The sequence below is a fragment of the Polyodon spathula genome, chromosome 10, assembly GCF_017654505.1.
Source record: "Polyodon spathula isolate WHYD16114869_AA chromosome 10, ASM1765450v1, whole genome shotgun sequence".
In the NCBI taxonomy this organism is placed as follows: domain Eukaryota; kingdom Metazoa; phylum Chordata; class Actinopteri; order Acipenseriformes; family Polyodontidae; genus Polyodon; species Polyodon spathula.
Genome location: NC_054543.1, coordinates 14,687,926 through 14,707,893, shown reverse-complemented (window position 1 = coordinate 14,707,893; position 19,968 = coordinate 14,687,926). Strand labels below are relative to the sequence as shown.

At 37.3% G+C, this 19,968-nt stretch overlaps 1 protein-coding gene across 6 annotated transcripts in view; it reads left to right on the top strand.

The window, feature by feature from the left end:
* Positions 1–19,968, top strand: part of LOC121322044 (protocadherin-15-like) — a 334,822-nt gene that overhangs the window by 211,214 nt on the left and 103,640 nt on the right. For all 6 annotated transcript variants that reach the window (XM_041261506.1, XM_041261501.1, XM_041261503.1 and 3 more), the window contains 5 exons: positions 1,962–2,081; positions 2,405–2,515; positions 6,448–6,618; positions 12,848–12,956; positions 13,687–13,799. In XM_041261506.1, the coding sequence (XP_041117440.1) occupies positions 1,962–2,081; positions 2,405–2,515; positions 6,448–6,618; positions 12,848–12,956; positions 13,687–13,799 (624 nt within the window). The remainder of the gene's footprint in view (positions 1–1,961; positions 2,082–2,404; positions 2,516–6,447; positions 6,619–12,847; positions 12,957–13,686; positions 13,800–19,968) is intronic.

Sequence of the window (19,968 nt, the reverse complement as noted above, 5' to 3'; positions counted from 1 at the left end):
TGATATCACATTCCACATGGTTGATTAGCTCACTGGTCTCTGACAGCTCTCATTAGACATGGCATCCACCTGGGTTGTAGGCTGTTATACCTGCTACAATCGGCATTTTGCATGGTACAATGAATTACGTGTTCCATATCGAGGTTGGTACAACACTTTTTCCAGGACGCTGCATATCGTGTGAATGTAGGTTAGAGAGCAACTTCACTGGCTTAAAATTTCAGAGTTTTCTTAAATAATGTATTCTTTGATTCACTTTGCGTCTTTTGCTGTATCACTGGGATACGTCAGTGTTTAAAATAAGTTTTAAAACACCCCTGTGGCTAAATGTCGAAATATCATGTCTAAACTACAAGTACATCTGGTACATTGTAGTAGAACCAATAACTTGCCCCCCTGCAACACTACAAAGTGGAGGACAGAAATACAGAACTATGTTATTGCAGTAACGCTTTATATTGCGTGGCATAATTTAATATTAAATAGTTTAATATTAAACTGCATATTAAGTTAATGTTAAAACAATATTTAATACATACGCAATGGTTGGTTTCTTACTAAATGTCGATTGAAAATGTAATTGCATATTACGCCCATTTTATGTTATGTTTTAATACCCTTGAAAATATGTAATAATTTCCCATTGTTTACATGTTTTTAATTGAAAATATAGTTAATCTGACTTAAATATTAATGGAAAGTAACAAGGAGTAATTGAAAATAAATTTAATATAACTTGCATATGTATTAAATATTAATTTAACATTAATTTAATACTAATTTATACCAATATAAAGCGTTGCCGTTATTTCTTACTGATATATTGCTCTAAAGGCAGAATGTTGCAGAGAGACAGGTAATGGTTACACTCTGGTGTACTAGATGGACGTTAGAGCTTGATTGAGAAGTGCTTTGAAACTCACCAGGATGTGATGATCGAATCAGAAAATGATACAAAGTGAATTTAAATAACAGTATATATTAGTGAAGATAAGATCATATTCACGCCTATACCACAGCAAGGCTAAAGTATGCACCAAATTATCAAGTCATGAAGGTACTGAACACTTTTGAGAAAGCTTTTATCTAAATTATTGCAAGGATGATTGCCTCTATAAAGAGGCACTTAAAACCTGTGTGTGCTCTACATTATTTACAGTGGACAATTTCCTTCACTCAGGAGCACATAGGGATCCAACTTACTTCACATGAGCAGTACAGCAAAGGCATATTAGCAAATATTATGACAGCAGTTAAATTGTTGCTGTTGATCTTCAGTTTTCCAGACTCTATTTTCACTTACTGACACAACGTTAGAAGTTCACTTCCTGTGTTACAGATAAAAAGGACAATACATGACACTTTGCTGTAGAACAGGGAGTGAAGACAGAGAAAACCAAGTACTTATTGTACTTCAGATGTATTGTTGAGGCAGGTTAATATCCCTGTAATATCCCATCATTTAAATGTTCTTACAAATTATGAAAATAATAACTGTAATAACTTTAAGTAACACTAACAAAGCTTGCTAAGTTGTTATTCTAATTCTGAAAATAGTCTAGTGATTTAGAAGATAATTGCTACTTTAGACAACACATTATAACTCTGTGTATAATAACATTCCATGTAAAAATATATTTGCCTTGGTTTTTTCACCAAGCTTTTTTTTTAATGCTTGGTGAAAGGAGTGATTGGTAGTAACTTCTGTGTTTCTTAGGTCACTGGGTCATCCTTTCAGATATAGTTTTTAAATAGAAAAGTCAAATCATTGGGGTTGCAGTGCTGCCAAAAACACCAAATGGTGTTTTTTGGTATACATATAAAGATAGAATTGGGAACTATGCCTTAAATGTTTTTTTGGTTTTGTTTTGTTTTTTCTCAGTCGAATTAGGCTGTTTACACAATACCTTCCACTATGTTGTATCATAACACACTCTTGTTCCATTTTGATTGTTTTTCAGTTGACACCAGTTGGAACCACCATCTTCACTGGATTTTCTGGAAATAATGGTGCGACTGACATAGATGATGGACCTAATGGCCAAATTGAATATATAATTCAGTATAACCCGAATGACCCAGTAAGTGAAGCACTGTTTATAAAGAATGTGTACAATGTTTTTTAGCAATTTTTTTTAATGTGTATTTTATTAAAACATTTCATATGCTGTGAGGACGGTTGAGACATAATTGTTAGCTTGCTCAGTTGAAAGAATGCAAGAGTCTTCTATAGGAGTTTGTGGAAGTTTCCTAATGATTTAATCATCTATGCCTTCTAAAAATAAATAAATAAATAATGTTATTGTACGGAATGTGTAGTTAAAAGTGTTTAAGAGTTTAAATGAAAATGTTTGCATGACAACCAGATGTTTTAGTTTTTACCTTTTTTTTTCTTTCTTTGCAGACATCTAATGCGACTTTTCACATTCTACTCACTTTGTCAGGAACGGTAATTCTCAGAGAGAGACTAAATTATGAAGAAAAAACACGCTACTTTGTAATTGTTCAAGCCAGTGTAAGTCACTAACAATCAGGCACTTGTCACCTTGCACTTCAGTAATGTATTTTACATTACATTTCTGTCTGATTAATCAAACATTCAAAGATGGATTCCTTACTCATACATAAGCATTATACTAAGTGCTGTTGTCAGGCTTTTGATGTCAAATTATTGCCTTCTACCACTGTAAACAATGGTGGCGTTTATCAAACCCACTTGGACATGTGCTAGTGCTAACCAGCAAAAACAGATTTATATTTCAAAACAATCAAATTTTCTTCATCACTTAAAAAGGCTTCATTTTCCCACTGAGAAGAAGGAAAAACAAATGTAATGTCAAAGAAAGCACTTATGGGGACCTTCCTCATGACAGTAATTTGCTGTATAACAAGTTTAATGGACACGTTTCTCCATATGCTGTAGTTTTGTTTCTAAACGAGATTCATTGCCTGTCAATACACACTGCTGTTGAGGATCGCAGACGATGCACTTGACAACAGTAAACCAGCAACAAAGATAGTAATAAAGCATAACTGAAATATCAGGCATTGTGGAAGGGTTTCTTGTCAACCCTAAAGCAACGAGAAAAAACAGGTTTTTAATTTGCACAAAAGTACGTTACTTTTCAGTTTTGTTTTCCACAGCTGAAAAATGTATACTGCATCTAATTTACAGTAAATGTGTTATGCAAAGATTATAAAATAAAGAGTTTGCTTCAGCTGTGAAACACATGCTCCTTTCTGGAGTGTGTATTTCCCAATGCCACTGTTGTAAAGAACAGTTTATAAGCTGGGTTTCAGTCGAGTTAAATTAACCAGATGGAGTGTATTCGGTTAACTGAACAGATGTTGGTCAGTTTGTTGGGTACTTCATGTCTGTACATTATTGTACTCTCTACTTTACTCTACTGCATTGCAGAGCCCATTTGGCTGTAAGGGACTTTTTAGTTTAATATCAAATACGTGCAATTGAAGGACAACTACCTGTATGCCAATAAATTCCTCATTGTGACTATAGCTGGTATATCATTATGTTTGCAATGGTCTTTTACAGTTGTGTTAACATCAGCTGTAATGTATAAAATAAGTGCAATCATGTATTGTATTGCATTTAATTCAGAAATGTTCAGAATTTGTATTGTGTTCTTGTGTTTTTTTTTGCCTATCCCTGTCTGCAACCTTTTATTTTTGAAATCAGACTGTGGCAGAGCACTGCTCTGCTCTTTAGAAATTGGCAGGGATGGGGTTAAATTCCCCTACCTGCCTGGGTTCATTGTGTTCAGGTGGCTGGGGTTGATTAGATGATTAGTTTAATTAATGATCAATCAGCACCCAGCCACCTGACATAAAAGGAGGCCTCTGCTTCCTATTAAAGAGGAGGGAGTTGAGGAAGCAGGTTGTTGGTTTGTTGTGGTATTTTTGAAAGTTTGAAAGTTTTGAATCCAGTGAAGGCATTGCCCAGCCTGGAAACCTTTATTTTTGTGAATTTTGTTTTTTGTTTTATTTGTGTTTAAAGATTTTTTGTTTTGCCCTTGTGCACCTGTATTTTTGTTTATTTATAATAAAATTCGTTTTTTTTTTTTTTTTTTTTTTAACTGCAGACTGTTTCTGGGCCTCTGTCCACTCGCCAGCCTGCCACACAGACATTAAGGACTTTCAGTGCACTAGTTTTGTTCAGGTCGTAATTTTAATAAGCCCCATCATCTTTTGTTTAAAAAAAAACAAACAAACAAACAAACAGACTCTTTGCATTCCAGGTGGGAATGCAGTATAATAGCATTAAAGACTGTTAGAAACAAAGTTGATTCTCATCCTTTTGTACTTTCCTTTATGTAAAAAAATAAAGCAAAAATCCCAGCGATATTCTTCTCAAATGCATTTTAATGTTCTTTGCTGCAACATATGCAGAGAACTGTGTAGACATGTAGGGAGACTTACAGACACTGCTTACAGCAATGTAAATTAATCATTGATTGACTGATATTTTGATATATATAAAGGATAAAAGCCCCATATATATATATATATATATATATATATATATATATATATATATATATATATATATATATATATATGGGGCTTACTTTATAAGAATAAGAATCTTAGAACGTTTTACGCCAAAATTCTCGAAGAGTGAAATCGTGTTTGATGCTTTCGTATCACTCTTATCCACTCTTAGCACAAACATGGGAAGATCATAAAAGTGTGATGGAGCTGACACCAAGGCAGTGTTACATTTACATTAGTGTGCACATTACAGCAGAGTTCATTTAAAAACATTGAGGTTATTTAGAGAGAATATATTTCTGTATACACTGCCATCCCCTAAAATGATCTTGACAACTCCCCACCCCTATATTATATGGGAGCTATTTAGTTATAGCTATTCATGATTTTACAAGGTGGGCATAAAGCATTAAAATACTGATACAATACCAAATATAGCAGCATCCCCACAGCCCTATAAAGATTTTTTTTTTCTTTTCTCCTATCCTTCTGACACTTGAGGGATGTATCTTGACATTGAGGCTGACTTATATTGTGTCTGTGCCAGAAGGTTCTTAAAAAGGATCCTGTTTCAAAAAACACTTTGAGCATCTGTCTGTTTAGCATTGAATGGATTCGAGGATCTTAGAAGCCATTCCGAGTTTTGTGATATAAATAATGGAATGTTACCTGAGAGCAATAATATCATAATTAACATAAAATTATAGTTTTGTGATGTGACCATTTAAAGTTTTTTCATATAAAAAACATGAATCAGCCACTAAGGGTGTTATTCTCACTTGGTTGATGTGCTTTTTACATGCTGTAAGCCCTTTTTCCAGCGCATAAATAGCGCGTAAACCAAGTTAGAATAGGGCCCTAATGGTGCACTTGCCCTCAGCCAGCTATATAAAAAACCTTTTTTTATTTAATTTTTAATTTTTTTTTAATAGTTCAGTCATGTTCTGGAAGTTTTACCATTTTTATTAATACACCTCATAATTTTCATAAATATCCTTTACAGCAGGGCTTCTCAAACTCAGTCCTGGGGACCCCCTGTGGCTGCTGGTTTTCATTCCAACCGAGCTCTCAATTACTTAACTAGACCCTTAATTGAACTGATAATTTGCTTAATTAGATCTTTTTACTTCTTTTCAGCTCTTGAACAGTTGCATATTCCAGGGTAGCTATAACATTTTATAAGTAACTGCAACTGTTCAAGAGCTGAAAACAAGTAAAAAGGTCTAATTAAGCAAATTATCAGTTCAATTAAGGGTCTAGTTCAGTGATTGAGAGCTTGGCTGGAGTGAAAACCAGCAGCCACAGGGGGTCCCCAGGACCGAGTTTGAGAAGTCTTACTTTACAACATATCTTATAAATAATAAATGGTACCCACCATGTTTTTCAGAATATATTGGGAACATTTCTGAGTGGTATTTAAAGGTATGGTGCATCGTACAAGGTTCAGTTGACTAGTGTACTGTTAGAACTGTATAAGTGTGTAAATTATACAAAGGATGCAACCCAATGCCACTAGGTATGCACATTATACAGAGTTATAAATGATGAGTTGTACTAGTTACCTTCATAACACTATGCAGTATGCTGTGTATTAGTAACAATGCACTGTATGCTAGATTTATTGAGACATAACATTAAAACATTATTGTCAGAGTAAAACTGTCATTACAGGAATAACTAAGCTTATTAAAAGATTAACTAATTGTTTTGTGAAAACTTGACAGGTAAATATTGACAGATTTGATCATTAATATCTGAGAGAGAGAGAGAGAGAGAGAGAGAGAGATTTAAATTTTGTGATCATATACACCAAGCTAAACTGTCATTCATTCATACAGTTAGACTAATTACAAAGATATTCTTCAGGGCTTTAAACAGTATACATTTAAAAGGTTACATAACTGCAGACAAATCACTCATGAGTTTCCAATTCCACAGGACCGTGCTCCGAATCCAAATGACAGAAGGACTAGCACTACCACGCTGACAGTTGATGTGCTGGATGGGGACGATCTGGGGCCTATGTTCCTGCCATGCAGACTTGTGAACAACACAAGGGACTGTCTCCCCCTGGTTTACAGAGCCAGTATCCTGGAGCTCACTGACCCAGTAAGTCCACGTGTTGACTACTTCTCTACAGTAGTTTTGTTATAGTTTTACAAGCTTGATTTAGAAGAGCGGACTGCAATATGTACAAGAGTGGTTGGACAACTGACTGCTACAGTATAAGAAAGTACCATCAAAAGGTTATACACTGCCTAGCCACTTTATAAGGACCTTTAGCTAATATCTTGTTGGGCCACAGTTTGCCCTGATGACAGTCTTGGCATGACATGGCACAGACTCCGCAAGGTGCTGGAAGTGTCTTGAGGGATGTTAATCCATTCAGTCATTAATAGTTCACGCAGTTGTGCAGAGAGGTTGGCAAAGGGCCGTGATGATGAATGCATCATTGAAGTTCATTCCAATGCTGTGCAATGTCTGTCATGCTCCTTAGACAATTCCTGGATACATAATAGCAGCCATTGTGATTAAGGTTCAAGTGCAGCATTTAAAAAAGAAAATAATAAATTAGTCATTTACAGTGAAAAAATGTTAATGAGATCGATTTATTTAATTGATTAATCATAATGATGTATGCATAATTAATTTACTTTCAATTAGAAAACATTATTTGTTGATGCAAATTCACATCTTTCATCTCCAACTTTAATTGACTCAAAGGTAAAAGAGGGGTGCCATAGATTTTAGTTAGGAAAACTGTGGCAGGGAAGTAGTCATACCTGTCTTGTAAACTGATGTCTTGAGAATTAACTTTAAATTTGTGATCTAACTGTTAAGGTATAACATCTGTACCGTGCCGCGTGGATAAAAAGTGTTAGATTTAATGAGGATGGTAGTTTAATTTTCAATTATCGTTGCATTTGTTCCAGTATCAATATAAAATGTTAAATCAAATCACCAGGATGTTTGTTTGGAAATGAACAGCTTCAGTAATAACTTTTCAATTGTTTTGACCAGGGAATACATTTCTTTTAATATTAACATGTCTCGATGGGTGTTTCTCATCTCATAGGTTTTGGAGTTATTTGCTAGATAATAAATGATCTACAGTTCATTTGTTTTATATTGTCTATTATAGTAAACCACAATTGAATGCTCTATTTAAGTAATTATTATCTTTAGTAGCAGTAAAGCAAAGCCATGCATAATAAGCAGAAAACTAATAGCAGGCCACTGCACTTGATAGGATTCTGCTTCGTAATTAAAAGAATAAATACAATAAATCCAGTAAATTTCAGGTCCCAAATAGAAGGTTGGGGAAGGTTGGGGCTAGCATATGTGTCTGTTACCAAGTTTAAATCAGTCACGTATAGGTTTTAAAGAGTACTTCCCATTAACCCTGTAGACTACTGTCAAGTCCACTAGTCATTGTCACATCTTTTTGGAGTGGTCCTTTATGCAAACTAACCGTTTCACTGCATTTGAAATGTTTTGGCCAGATTATTCAATAGTACACACGAAATGAACTAATTACTAGTGTGGATATTTGCCAAAATGCCTTTTCTGATTCTTCCATAACATGTACAGCAACCAGATGCTTCTTAGGTCTGTTAAATATTTTAACGAGCCTCAGGTGTGCACTCTAGCATTGCAATCCATGTAAAATGCATAACACTTTATTAAAGGGAAGTTGACTTTTTTGGTTTTATTTATAATTCTGTCTATAATTGTAGATGTTTTCTGACATATTTGTATGATTTACTTTTGTGTGAGTACTTTACTTTTTTTTCGAAGTGCAAGCTTCACAAGTCTATACAGCAATGGCCAAAAGTTTTGCACCACCTAGAATTTTAGGATTAAGATATGAACATAAATATATGAACATAATTTTGATATTTTATTTACCAGCATGTAATCAAAGAAACTACACAATGATATTGCAAAAGTCTACCGGAAACCATAATATCAGTACAGTGTTTCATGTTAGATTTTGTTCAGCAGGTTTCATTCGACTTTTAGGTGATGCAAAACTTTTTGCCATAGCTGTAATGTTGTGTTTCCATTGATTTTGAATGGTTTTATAAACTGTCTGCCTTCAGTGTGCACCCTACTGATAAGATTCCCAGAAAGGTAAATGCTAGTACAAACAAGTGAAGCATGAAAAGGCAAAAATTACATGAATGTGAATTCACAGGTAATTAGTTTTACACATTCAGCTTCAGTACTTAGAGTGCTGACACTGATTAATATAAACTGTTACTAATTTAAATGTGAATTGTGTCGTTGCAGAAAAGAGAACCTTGAACGTATTCAGAGGACAGTCACATAAATTAAAAACCCAGACAAAAGTGCATGTTACAGGCCCCTTGTGATGGAACTTGTAAAGTTGCTCCCTGAAATGCTGATCTGGTCTTGAGGTTTGAGGCACTGTTTTATAAGCCTTAAGTAGTGTTGCACAAACAAGTTTTTTTCTACTGACTGCTTATCAGTGAATTTTAGCTCCACAGCACTCCATAGCTTTAACACAATGCTACGTATCTAATAGGCAGTTCATTCATACACAGAGCCATCTTGTTAAATGATAAAATTACTATTCCCAGTTGGGTTACAAGAAAATGATCGAATCACATTGGAATAATTGGCTAAGTGGGTTGATTGATATCTAGCAAACATAATTAAATATTAATAATTATAAATGGACCCAATATTAATTTTCAAATGTCTTGAACATGACTAAATTGAAACTGAAAAAAATAAATAGGAAAGTTATTAGTGGTTTTAGGTTTAATTTAATTTGTGTTTCTTACCGCTGCTGTTGTGTAAAAAAAAAAAAAAAAAAAAAATCAGTATTGCTTTTTAAAGAACATTTATGATAAGGGTGCTGGCACAGTGTGTATAGGACAATCTGTTGTTTATTTTTTAACACATTAGGCTATATGTTATCTAGTTTTCTTTTGAATTGCTTTTTGTCAGCCTTTTTCTTCGTTGTCTTTCTTTGGGATAAAACAATACCAGAAACAGTCAGTGGAACAAAACAAGCTTTTTACATTTGGGTAGAGGGGTTGAAGCGATTTATACTGGGAGTGATCACTTCCACTACTCACATTATGAATGCATAAACATAAGTGATTGCTGTGACAACTAGAATAGCATTGGTTTGCAGAAAACAGGACACTGAAACAAAGAGTTGTACCCTGTTCACACTACCTGAATAATGCTGGATCATGACATTAGAAAACATTCATAAAGGGACGGGAATGGCAAGTGAATGGTTTCAAAGCAGGTCGATTTGTTTATTACTTTCAATATTTGTGTATTGTCTTTTGTTCACAAAAACACAATTCACGTTAGTTTTTCATTGTATTTGTAGTGTGGAACCAGAATGTATCTTTTGAGAACTGGGGAGCCATTTTGAATATTTATATTTAAAATAGTATAATAATGGAATATTAAAAAGAGATAGTTAAGTGAACACAACATTAAAAAGATGGTGACAGTATTGCCAAAACTGAATTCATTGATTGGTTGATTCTCCTTTGCTTTCAACTGCAACCCAGGCATACAAACATGCAGAGGTTCCTCCCGTATGTAGCCTGCAAAGAGATGGAACATCCATACATTTAAAAACATAGACCACATTTTTTAATTAAAGTTGCCATTTACTTTATATCACTGTCTGCAACTCAGCACTGCTGAAATGCTTGTTTTCCAAAATTAAAGTCTTCTTCGTGCAGTGCTAATGAAAATGATTAAAAAGAACACTTATGTTCATTATAATCAAATCACTGTTCTCTGAAAAATGTGTGTGTTTAACTGTGACAGAACCTGCTTCAGGGTACCAAGTTATGAAGAATCCTGCCATGCAGTACATCACTGGTCTCTGAGGACTTTCCTCTAATTGTAACAATAAAAACCTAGCTTTACTCATTATGAATATCCCTGTCAAGAAGAGCTTAGTTGTTATTTGGGATTGTAGTCTCCTGAGTATTAATCAAGTAAGCTTTTTTTTTTTTTTTTTTTTTCAAAACAGAAATTGTTAATAGCACTTGTGTTTAAAATTATACTATAAGTTCAGCATTTTATTTCTGGTAAAAAGTTCAATCTAGATGTGGAACTAACAACCTGAACCACAAAACAATTTGAAGAATGTTGCTGCACAGACAGATAATCTTGGTTGTCAAAGAGAATCCTGTTTTTACTGAAGTCATGAAATATACAATGCACAGCACATTGATCCTCAACATTCATTTATTTGCAAGAAATAGGTTCTTACACACCCCAGTATTATTAATTAGCAGACACTTTTCTCCAAAGTGACTCACAGAGGGGTGAACTATGTATTATCAACAACTGCTGCTGCAGACATTTACAATAGGACCTTGGTTTTATGTCTCATCTGAAGGATGGAGCACAAAGAGATGACTTGGACAGGGTCACACACAGTGAGTCAGTGGCTGAGCTGGGATTTGAACTGGGGGCCTCCTGGTAACAAGCCCCTTTCTTTAACAACTGCACCACCAAGCCCCCTTGTATATAATAACTTCTTAAAAAAATATTCTTGCTAAACAATATATCACCATGAGAAGGGAGAAGAAGGTGTTAATCTATTTTGCTGTAGTCATTGGGTTGGATTAGCTTTGAAAAGAGAATAAACCCTATGAAATTAGGTCAACCTTTTTATGATACAAACAACCAATTTGTAAATGGAAAATAATAACAAGGGAGGTAGGAAGAGGAAAAAAAAGTCTGTGGTGATGGACATGTTACTGAAGCATGTTCAGTTATTACTGTTTACATTAGTATTATTTATACAAAAAGCATTGAAATATCTAGCATCAAATTATTTAGTGGTTATGAATGAATATTCTTTTTGCCAGGTCTCGTTTTGGAATCTATCTTCCATGCATCGAAATCCAACACCAAATGACCAGTAACCAAATGCCATTGTATGCTGTTGGTATCCTTCTGGCCTTCCTTGAAAAAACAAGAATTGGAATCTCAGTGGTTGCTGTGCCTGGTAAAACCATAAAAGATTGATTGAAAATGGAGTTGTTGAGATGGTGCTAGAAATAAACAGCAGCCTATAGTGGATAGGTCCTTCAAGTCATTTCACCACAACTGATCCATTGTGAAGTGGTAGTCAAGCTTGTAAGCCAGGACTTCCCTGGATAAATGGCATTTCAAATGTGTCCTAAAACAGTTCTGTATAGCACTTATGTTTACCAGTGTTGTGAAGGGTGATTGAAGATTTAAAGATTTTCTGACAATGTTTTTTAAAGTGAAAACTGTGTTAGCACTGCCCTGCATGAATGTTTTAGCAATATCTTGTATAGACCTTGTGGATGACTCCCAAAGCACACACAGTTAACTTGACCTCCAGGTAAGATTGGTACCACAATTAAATGATAATGAGGTAACAACTGAGTGACTTCATGTAATGTCTACTAAATGGCCATCAGAGACAGGTAGAATTTATATTTGAAGATCAAGTTCAATGAGATATGCTCGTTAAGTAGCTGTTAACATTGGAATGTTTGGAAGCCTATAGTGTAATCTGATCTTTATAAGTACATTAACTTTTGACAAATGTTGTAGTGTTGGTGTTTACCTTATTTTAATTTTCTCAAGCATAAAACGGTGAAAATAATTGTTAAATCAAATGCCTTTGTACTGTATAGGAGTATGATACAGTGTGTATTAGAAAAAAAAAACACTGTATTATATGTCCAATTTGCTTTGTCTTGATCTCTCTCATTGATTATTTTTCATCACATTTTTTGCTTTAGCCTTGTTCTCCAATTAAACTGATGTCATGTTTGACCAAAATCATCAGCACATTTAAATTCTATCACTTCCAAAGCAAATTATAGGTAAATTGAATCAAGTTATTCATGAAAGGATAATGATAATTTAGAAAGATGTTGTACAATGTGTAAGGCAGCAGTGGTTATGATTATCAGGTCAACTCAATGAGGTTCAAAGATTCACATCAGAGCCTAAAGCCAGCACCTAAAGTAGTATTTCGGGAACTGCTTAATAAGGCCGCAGATGTTTTCTCTTATGGTTGAAAATGAAATCTTAAAAAGAGCAGAGTAGTATTTTTGTTAGCAGTATTTCAAATGCATCAACTGACTTTGTAAACGATCTGAATCAGTGAGGTGAAATATGCCAATTCAGTGCACACCAATTGTTTATGTATAAAAATGTTATTGTGGATTTTTCAACCTCAAGATTCATATAGTTGTGTTTTTTTTTTTTCCAGCTGTATAAAAATGCTGTATCAGATGTATACGCCTGTGATGTCTATAACATAATGTGTACAATCTCATTTCAGACCAGAATAAACCCAGTTAATGTCACACCGACAATTCAAGCTGTTGATCAAGACAGAAACATCCAGCCACCCTCTGATAGACCAGGCATTCTTTACTCCATCCTTGTCGGTGGGTACCTGTCAAACACACTGTCATTTGCAATCATTCACAGTTCAATATTCAGTCAGGCTTTGCAAGAGAACAGTTTACTGTGAAAGCAACATTAGATAATCTGTCCTGTACATCGGCAGCAGAATTGCTAGGTTTGAATGCATTGGCACATTCCTCTGCCACTAGAGCACACCAGACTGTGTTCAGTAGTTTTCAGCTGGTGGACCCTAACATAGTGCACAGTTTATTATTTAATACTATAGTGCAGATTGAGGAACATTTAATTTATAGCATGCTAGACAACAGTCTTTTTGAAGAATACCCTCAGATTCTTGCCAGTGTTTTATATTTTTCCCCATATACTTTACTAACTTCAGTACTTTTTTTCCAAGCTGATGAATACATTTAAGTGTTTTGGACAGGCCGTTCAGCTTGCTGGTCTGTTAACTAAATCATGATGTTCCCTATTCACAAGACTTTAAGAGTAAACCTTTCTTATCTGGACTCTTAATAACAGTCTGAAAAGTTTAGGAATACCAATGTGTATTTATCAAAATGTGGACAACAATTTTGTAAGAAAAACACAGTTTTAAATAATAGATCAAACCAAGCATAATCAAAAGTTTTGTTTCTCAGGTATCATCTGTTCTGTGGGGAGTGTATAAACAACTAGGGAGTTGATATGAAATGAGTATTTAAAATTGAAACAACCATGCATACATTTTTATTAAAATCTGCTTCTTTCTAGGAACCCCTGAAAATTACATAAACTATTTCAGTTTAAATCAGACAACCGCAGAACTTCGCCTCCTCAAGCCAGTCAGCAGGGATTTATACCAGAAATTTGATTTGGTTATTAAGGTAATTTCAGATGCATTTGCATTTTTTCCTTTTGTCTTGTAGAGTTCATTGTAATAACCTGCAAAGGGTGCTTTGGTTCTGTGTGATAAGGGACTGCTTTAATGCAATGCATACAGGTGGTTATACGAAATCTACATTAGGATGGTTGGATGACCTGCAACATTTTGAGCCAGTCTTGCTGAGGCAGTGGAAGTTCTGATCTGTAAAGAAAAGTCCATTGGCTACAGAAATTCTGAAATCCACTGAGCAGAAAAAATATAGAATTGTGTTTGAAGGGTAATAAGCCATTGTTTCCTGGCAGTAACACAGGAAAATGGTGTTGCAGAAAATCTGGCTTGGTTTGAAAGGGAAATAGGATAGTCGTGAATAAAGTATCTTGCCAGTGACTTTCTGTGCATGTACTGTAAATACCATGATTTATACAACTTTAATCTGAGAAAGAAGCAAGAAATACAGGCCAGAGCTGACATTCTACTGAGGGAAGTTTAGGTTTCTATAGCTGACGGTATTTATATGACTGCTTGGTATTTACAAGTCAATATCCAAATATATGTTACACGTTAAACCAACAGAAAATTAAGGAATCTTGTGTACTTTACCAGAATTTTTACATGAACATCAGCATTTAAGATGAAAAAAACAATGACCTCGGTGTCCTCATAGCTAGTTACTGCCATGGCCATGTGATTATTTGAGGGCATTTTCATTTGAAATATAAGATTAGATTTTTGTGAGTCACTCTCAGGTGTATCTCAGGGGAGACAGAACCTTATTTTTTTTACAGTGACTGGTAACATCAACAAAGATCTGTTGAGAAGACTCCAAGGTCTATAGAAGCTGATGAAACCTAATTTGCCACTGATGTTTAAGAAATGAAAGAGTATTAAATAGTCCACCATTTGGAGACAGAGTCCATCTTCTTTAGATTATCTGAGGAGTCCGAAAGCAGTTTTTCTTTCTATCATGTCCATCCTTAGATTAAATTGCTGAAAGAAACGCAAACAAGGACAGTGACTTAATGATCTGGCGCACGTCTTTTAATCCCATTAAATCCTCTGAATCAGTGAGAGTGTGTTGATATTGCTAGCCTGTCCTTCTCTGGGAACTGCAGCTAATGAGTTAGAAGAAAAATGAAATTGCCATGCCGTTCAGAAATTTAAAAACATGAAACATGAAATAGATAGACAAATGCGTTGGATGGTACTTTATATGATTAGTATGACACTGCGGCAAAGTGGTTTGCAGTGTGCAGGTGTAGTGCTGATGTGATTATGTAACAGAAGACAAACAACAAAGTTCACTGTCCAAACAATATGTTTATTTGTAATCCTGGTCTGGTGACCACAAAGAATAATAAGGCCAGAGTGATTATTATTGTGCTCATGGTGTAATACAGTTTAAAAGTGGTACAATGGTGCAGTTTTGTCTGGTTTTAGTGCTGGCCTGTAGCAGTCTTATAATAACAAACAAGTAGATTTTTAGACACAATGCAAAACAAACAAAACACTCACTGTAATTTTACACTCGTCCTTCAGTTTGCGGTTAACCATTACAAAGGAACAGATCACCTAGCCACATCCCCTTCTTGTACCTTCAGTCATGCCCCCTTGGTTAGCGAGTGCAGCCGCCTCTCCACCAATCCTCAATTGTCACATCACTTTCCCTGTGGGGCCATGACATAATGTGCCCCCTTTCTAGATGGCAGACTTCTACCTAACCCTGGGAATTAATTGTCAGGCCTCCATTCCGGGGCACTCTGTTCACTTTATGCAACACCCTCAAAGGTCAGGCGAGAGATTTATCACCAAGAATCATTCTGTTTCTGTCACAGGCACATATTACAAAATTAAAAATGCCTTGTTAAGATTTTGATTTTTTTTTGCAAATGCTTTCTTGTAGAAAATGTCATTGAATGTTATTTGGTAAGAGAGAATTTTGAATAATAATGTATAGATTTGTGATGACGGATGGAAATATTTTAACTCAGATTGTAATTGATTTAGTTACCATTTCTAATAAGCTCCAAAATATCATTGGTATGCAGCGTATAGGTAACCATACGTCGTACAAAAACCACGTAATATATTATATATATATATAGATATATAGTATATATATATAATATATATATATATATATATATATATATATATATAAACAAGTATGTGTCGCAGTAAGGAAGTGTTTAATATAAGAACCTATGCAATAGTCAACGTGCCCACAAACAACCAAGTAAGATCAATTTATGCCCATGCCCAAATTACTTTGAGGACCCCTGGTCTACAAGATGCTATAAATTTCAATATGATAATGCAGAACCTAATTCTAGAACCATCTAGAAAATGCTGGATTGTAGGTGAACATTCTTAGAGAGTATAAAAGGGTTAGGTATCTCAGCTATTTGAGTATCCCAATTTCACCCTTTGGAAAATGTCACAAGAACAATTGCTTAATGTTTGCAAAATAGCATTTGAATGATGGATATGGGCCATCATTCTGGTCAAAGGTTTTGTGGAGTGATGAAACAAAAATCAAGCTATTTGGGCATACTGATAGTTGTTCCCTTTCAATTCGAAGATGGCCAACAAACATGTTTATGGGAAAATACACCTGCCTATTGGTAGGTGTCACTGAGTTCTTTCTATCAAAGCTGACGATAGGCCACCTTCCTCTGATGACCTCCTCGGTCCCGCCTACCGATGGGATAATACCAACATGCAGGGACGGATCAACCTATTTTCCCTTTTCAAGTTGGTAAGGTAAGACCGTCTGTTGCATTGAGCCCTCTTGTTACTTAAAAGCGCTGCTTTGAGCATGTTGCTAGTTCCCTTGCGCTTTGTGCTGAAAGCTGGCTTGCCGCTTTCACAGAATCAGTAGTTCCTAAGTCGTAGCCCTTTTTTCTCTTTCTCATAACTCTACCTTACAGCACCTGCTCACTAGCATTGCAGGCTGCTTTGTCTTTACCGTCTGTCGTCTGTGAGTCGACTGCCTGTGCAGTATTGATTTCAAAGAAGTGAGTGTGTGTCTTTCACCCTTTTTTACTTGGGAGAACGCTGTTACTTCACTGGGGCTAGGCTTGCCATGCCCCTGTTGTCGAGTTAGCCCACTAGCCGCCTTCAGGGCCGCCAGTCGGGGCTTTGTTGTTTTGATTGTGCACCATGTATTCCTCACCAGGGCCAGCCCATTGTTGAGTTGAGAAATCTTTTACCGGCTGCGTTGGCCCACCACCACATATGTTGGGCCTAACAATCAAACAGAGATTGTGCTCTCCTCCATCTGTACTGTACTGTATTATTACAGTATTATTGTGTACTGTATATTGCTGTATTACTGTCAATCGCCTGCCGCGGCTTCGGCCCTTGTGTCCCTGTGCATACCCTGTGTGCTCGGTGTTTAGGCGCCGAACATGCCACGTCAGCCCTAAAGGCTCCTGCAGCATCTGCGCAGCTTTTCAGCCTCGAGTGCTCGCCAGTCGCCTGGAGAGAGTTGCACGGGGCATTCTTCGTCCCCCGTAGCAAGTCCTTCCCAGCCACGCACCTTGACGCTGTCACAGAGCCCCTCTGAGGGGATTCCTTGTGCTCAGGCGTCTGTGTCCACCCGCAGCCGCTCCCCGTCGCCTTTGGCGAAATGGGTGAAGAAGTCTCAGCAGGCGCGGGACATTATGGACATGAAAGCCCAGATTGCTAGTGTTATGGAGCTTCTGGAGAGCCAGCAGGCCCCGGCGGCTCGAGCCGCGGCCCCGCTTGACCCTCACCCCCAGTACCACTGAGGGTCGCTGTACCTCCCCCTGGTCTCCCCATGGGAGAACAGGGCGAGCAGGAAGAACGAGCGCTATGTTCCGACGATGACGCGCTTTCCATCGCGGCCTCATGGGGGGAGTCCGCCTTCCCAGCAGAGATGGAGGTCGAGGCGGAGCCCAAATTCCCGACCGAAGCAGTCCCTAGTTCTGTGGTGTCCTCAGTCACTAGTGTGCCACCGCTGTTAGGGTCAGTGTCCACGCTCATGGGGCGCTCTCTGCAGCGTTCCTGCAGGTTCCCTGGGCAACAGCAGCAGAGCCACGTCGCTCCGTTTTTCAGCCACATGACGTGGCTCCTCAGCCTCAGCCCTTCCCTGCCTTCCCTGACTTTATGGAGGAGGTGCGCTCCTCTTGGGACCACCCAGCCACAGCGCCTAGTCAGTTGAGGCACGCTTCTTAACTGGCCTCGTTGGAAGGGCCATAGATGTTGCTCAAAGTACCCATCTTACAAATACGTCCAGTATGCTGGTCATACATGGATGGTATATTACGTGACGCCCCGCTCCCAGAGCCGGTGGCCACGAAACTGTGCTTGCTGTCGCACACGCCTCAGCAGCCCCAGCAGGGCCCCTGAAGGCTTGCAGCCTCAGACCCAGTTCATGGCACAACAGCTGCACTACTGGCGCACTTGCACCTCAGATGCTTGGGTGCTCGTGACCATACAAGCTGATTACGAGCTTAAGTTTCACTTACCTCCTCCTTTTCGCGGCGTCACAACTACGTTCGTGATGGATCCGGTCCAGGCCTCAGTGCTCCAGACTGAAGTGGCAGCCTTGCTGTGCAAGTGCGCCATTCGTCTCGTAGACCCCAGAATTCATAATAAACCAGAAACTTGGAAGACTGTATTTACTGTATGCCATCAATACTATTGGTTCATGTGTCATTTTATCTTTTATGACTCATGTCTGATTTTTTGTGTTCTCTCAAGCAACATAAAAAAAAAAAAACATATGCTGATGCACAATAAAAACACAACAGTCTAAGTTTACATCAGTAGCTCATTAGGCACATATATAATATTATTTACATTTTAAATAGTGAGCAGATAGGTTTGTTGATTGTTTGAGTAGTATTTTTCCTTGGGATTACAAAATAGTGAGCTCAAATGCCAGGTGCTCAGTGTTTGGTATTTGAGTTGAGTTGAAATTGCCAAAATTAGTTAATTAAGAATCTGCATAAATAGCCATTCGAAAAGACATGAATTTAATTAACGCAAGAACAGCGAAAGATACGATCATGCCCTACTTGAGTAATGAAGATCACCTGGCTGCTATCGGCATGATTGAAGGCAGCTTGTCTGTGAGAGAAGTTGTCTAGAGAATGAGATGTTCTGCTTCAACAATCAACAGACTAATCCAGAGAAACCAGAAAACTGGCTCTGTGAGGGACAGGCCACGTCCTGGAAGGCAGAGGGTCACCACACCAACCCAGGACCATCACATCCGACTGATCTATCTGCATAGTCGTTTTCAGATTGCAGTGACTACAGCACGAGAAATAACCTGTGAATCAGCAGAATAACTGTAGTCTGCATGAAAATGATTTGTATGCTAGGAGGCCATTCAGGGGTAACATGTTGACAGCTGAGAGACGAAATCGCCGTCTTCTGTGGGCCAGAGAACATTTGAGGTGGCGGCAAAGAGAGGGGTAGAGTGTTTTATTCACCGATGAATGCCATTTTTCCCTTGACAGACCTGACAGAAGACAACATGTGTGGAGACGTCTATGTGAGCGTTATGCTGACACTTGCCTTGTATAAGCCAACCGGTGAGTGACGTAGTAGAAGTGTGATGATGTGGGGAGGAATCTCCTTTAACACAAGAACGCCTTTGGTGCAGATTGAGGGCAACCTTACTGCTCAGCGATACATTTTCCGTTCCTGCAAGCCAATCCGGAATTGTCGATTTTCCAGCAGGACAATGCAAGACCACAAAGTGCTAGGATTACAATTGCACGACTTCAAGAAAACAATGTCGAGGTCTGCCGTGGCCAGCTTTTTCTCCTGACCTGAGTCCAGTAGAACATCTGTGGGAACAAATCGCCAGTGTCATCCACAGGAGACAATTGCGACCAGCCAACCTTCACCTGCTGGTTGCAGCTGCACAGAAAGAGTGGCTGATCAGGTCAATGCTGCCAGGATTGTGTTAATGCTCAGGGAAGTCATACCCGATACTAGCTTTGGAATGTTTTCATACTGAAAACTTATCATGATTCTCTGGTCTGTATTTTTTTCACATTTTCTGTGATTTTATTAATCTATTTTTAAAATATTTGATTAAATCCATTCAATCCTGAGTGATGCGTGTCTTTTGTGCATCAGTATATGTATATGTATTACCATAATCTCATATAGTTTCTCGGTAATTATATTTA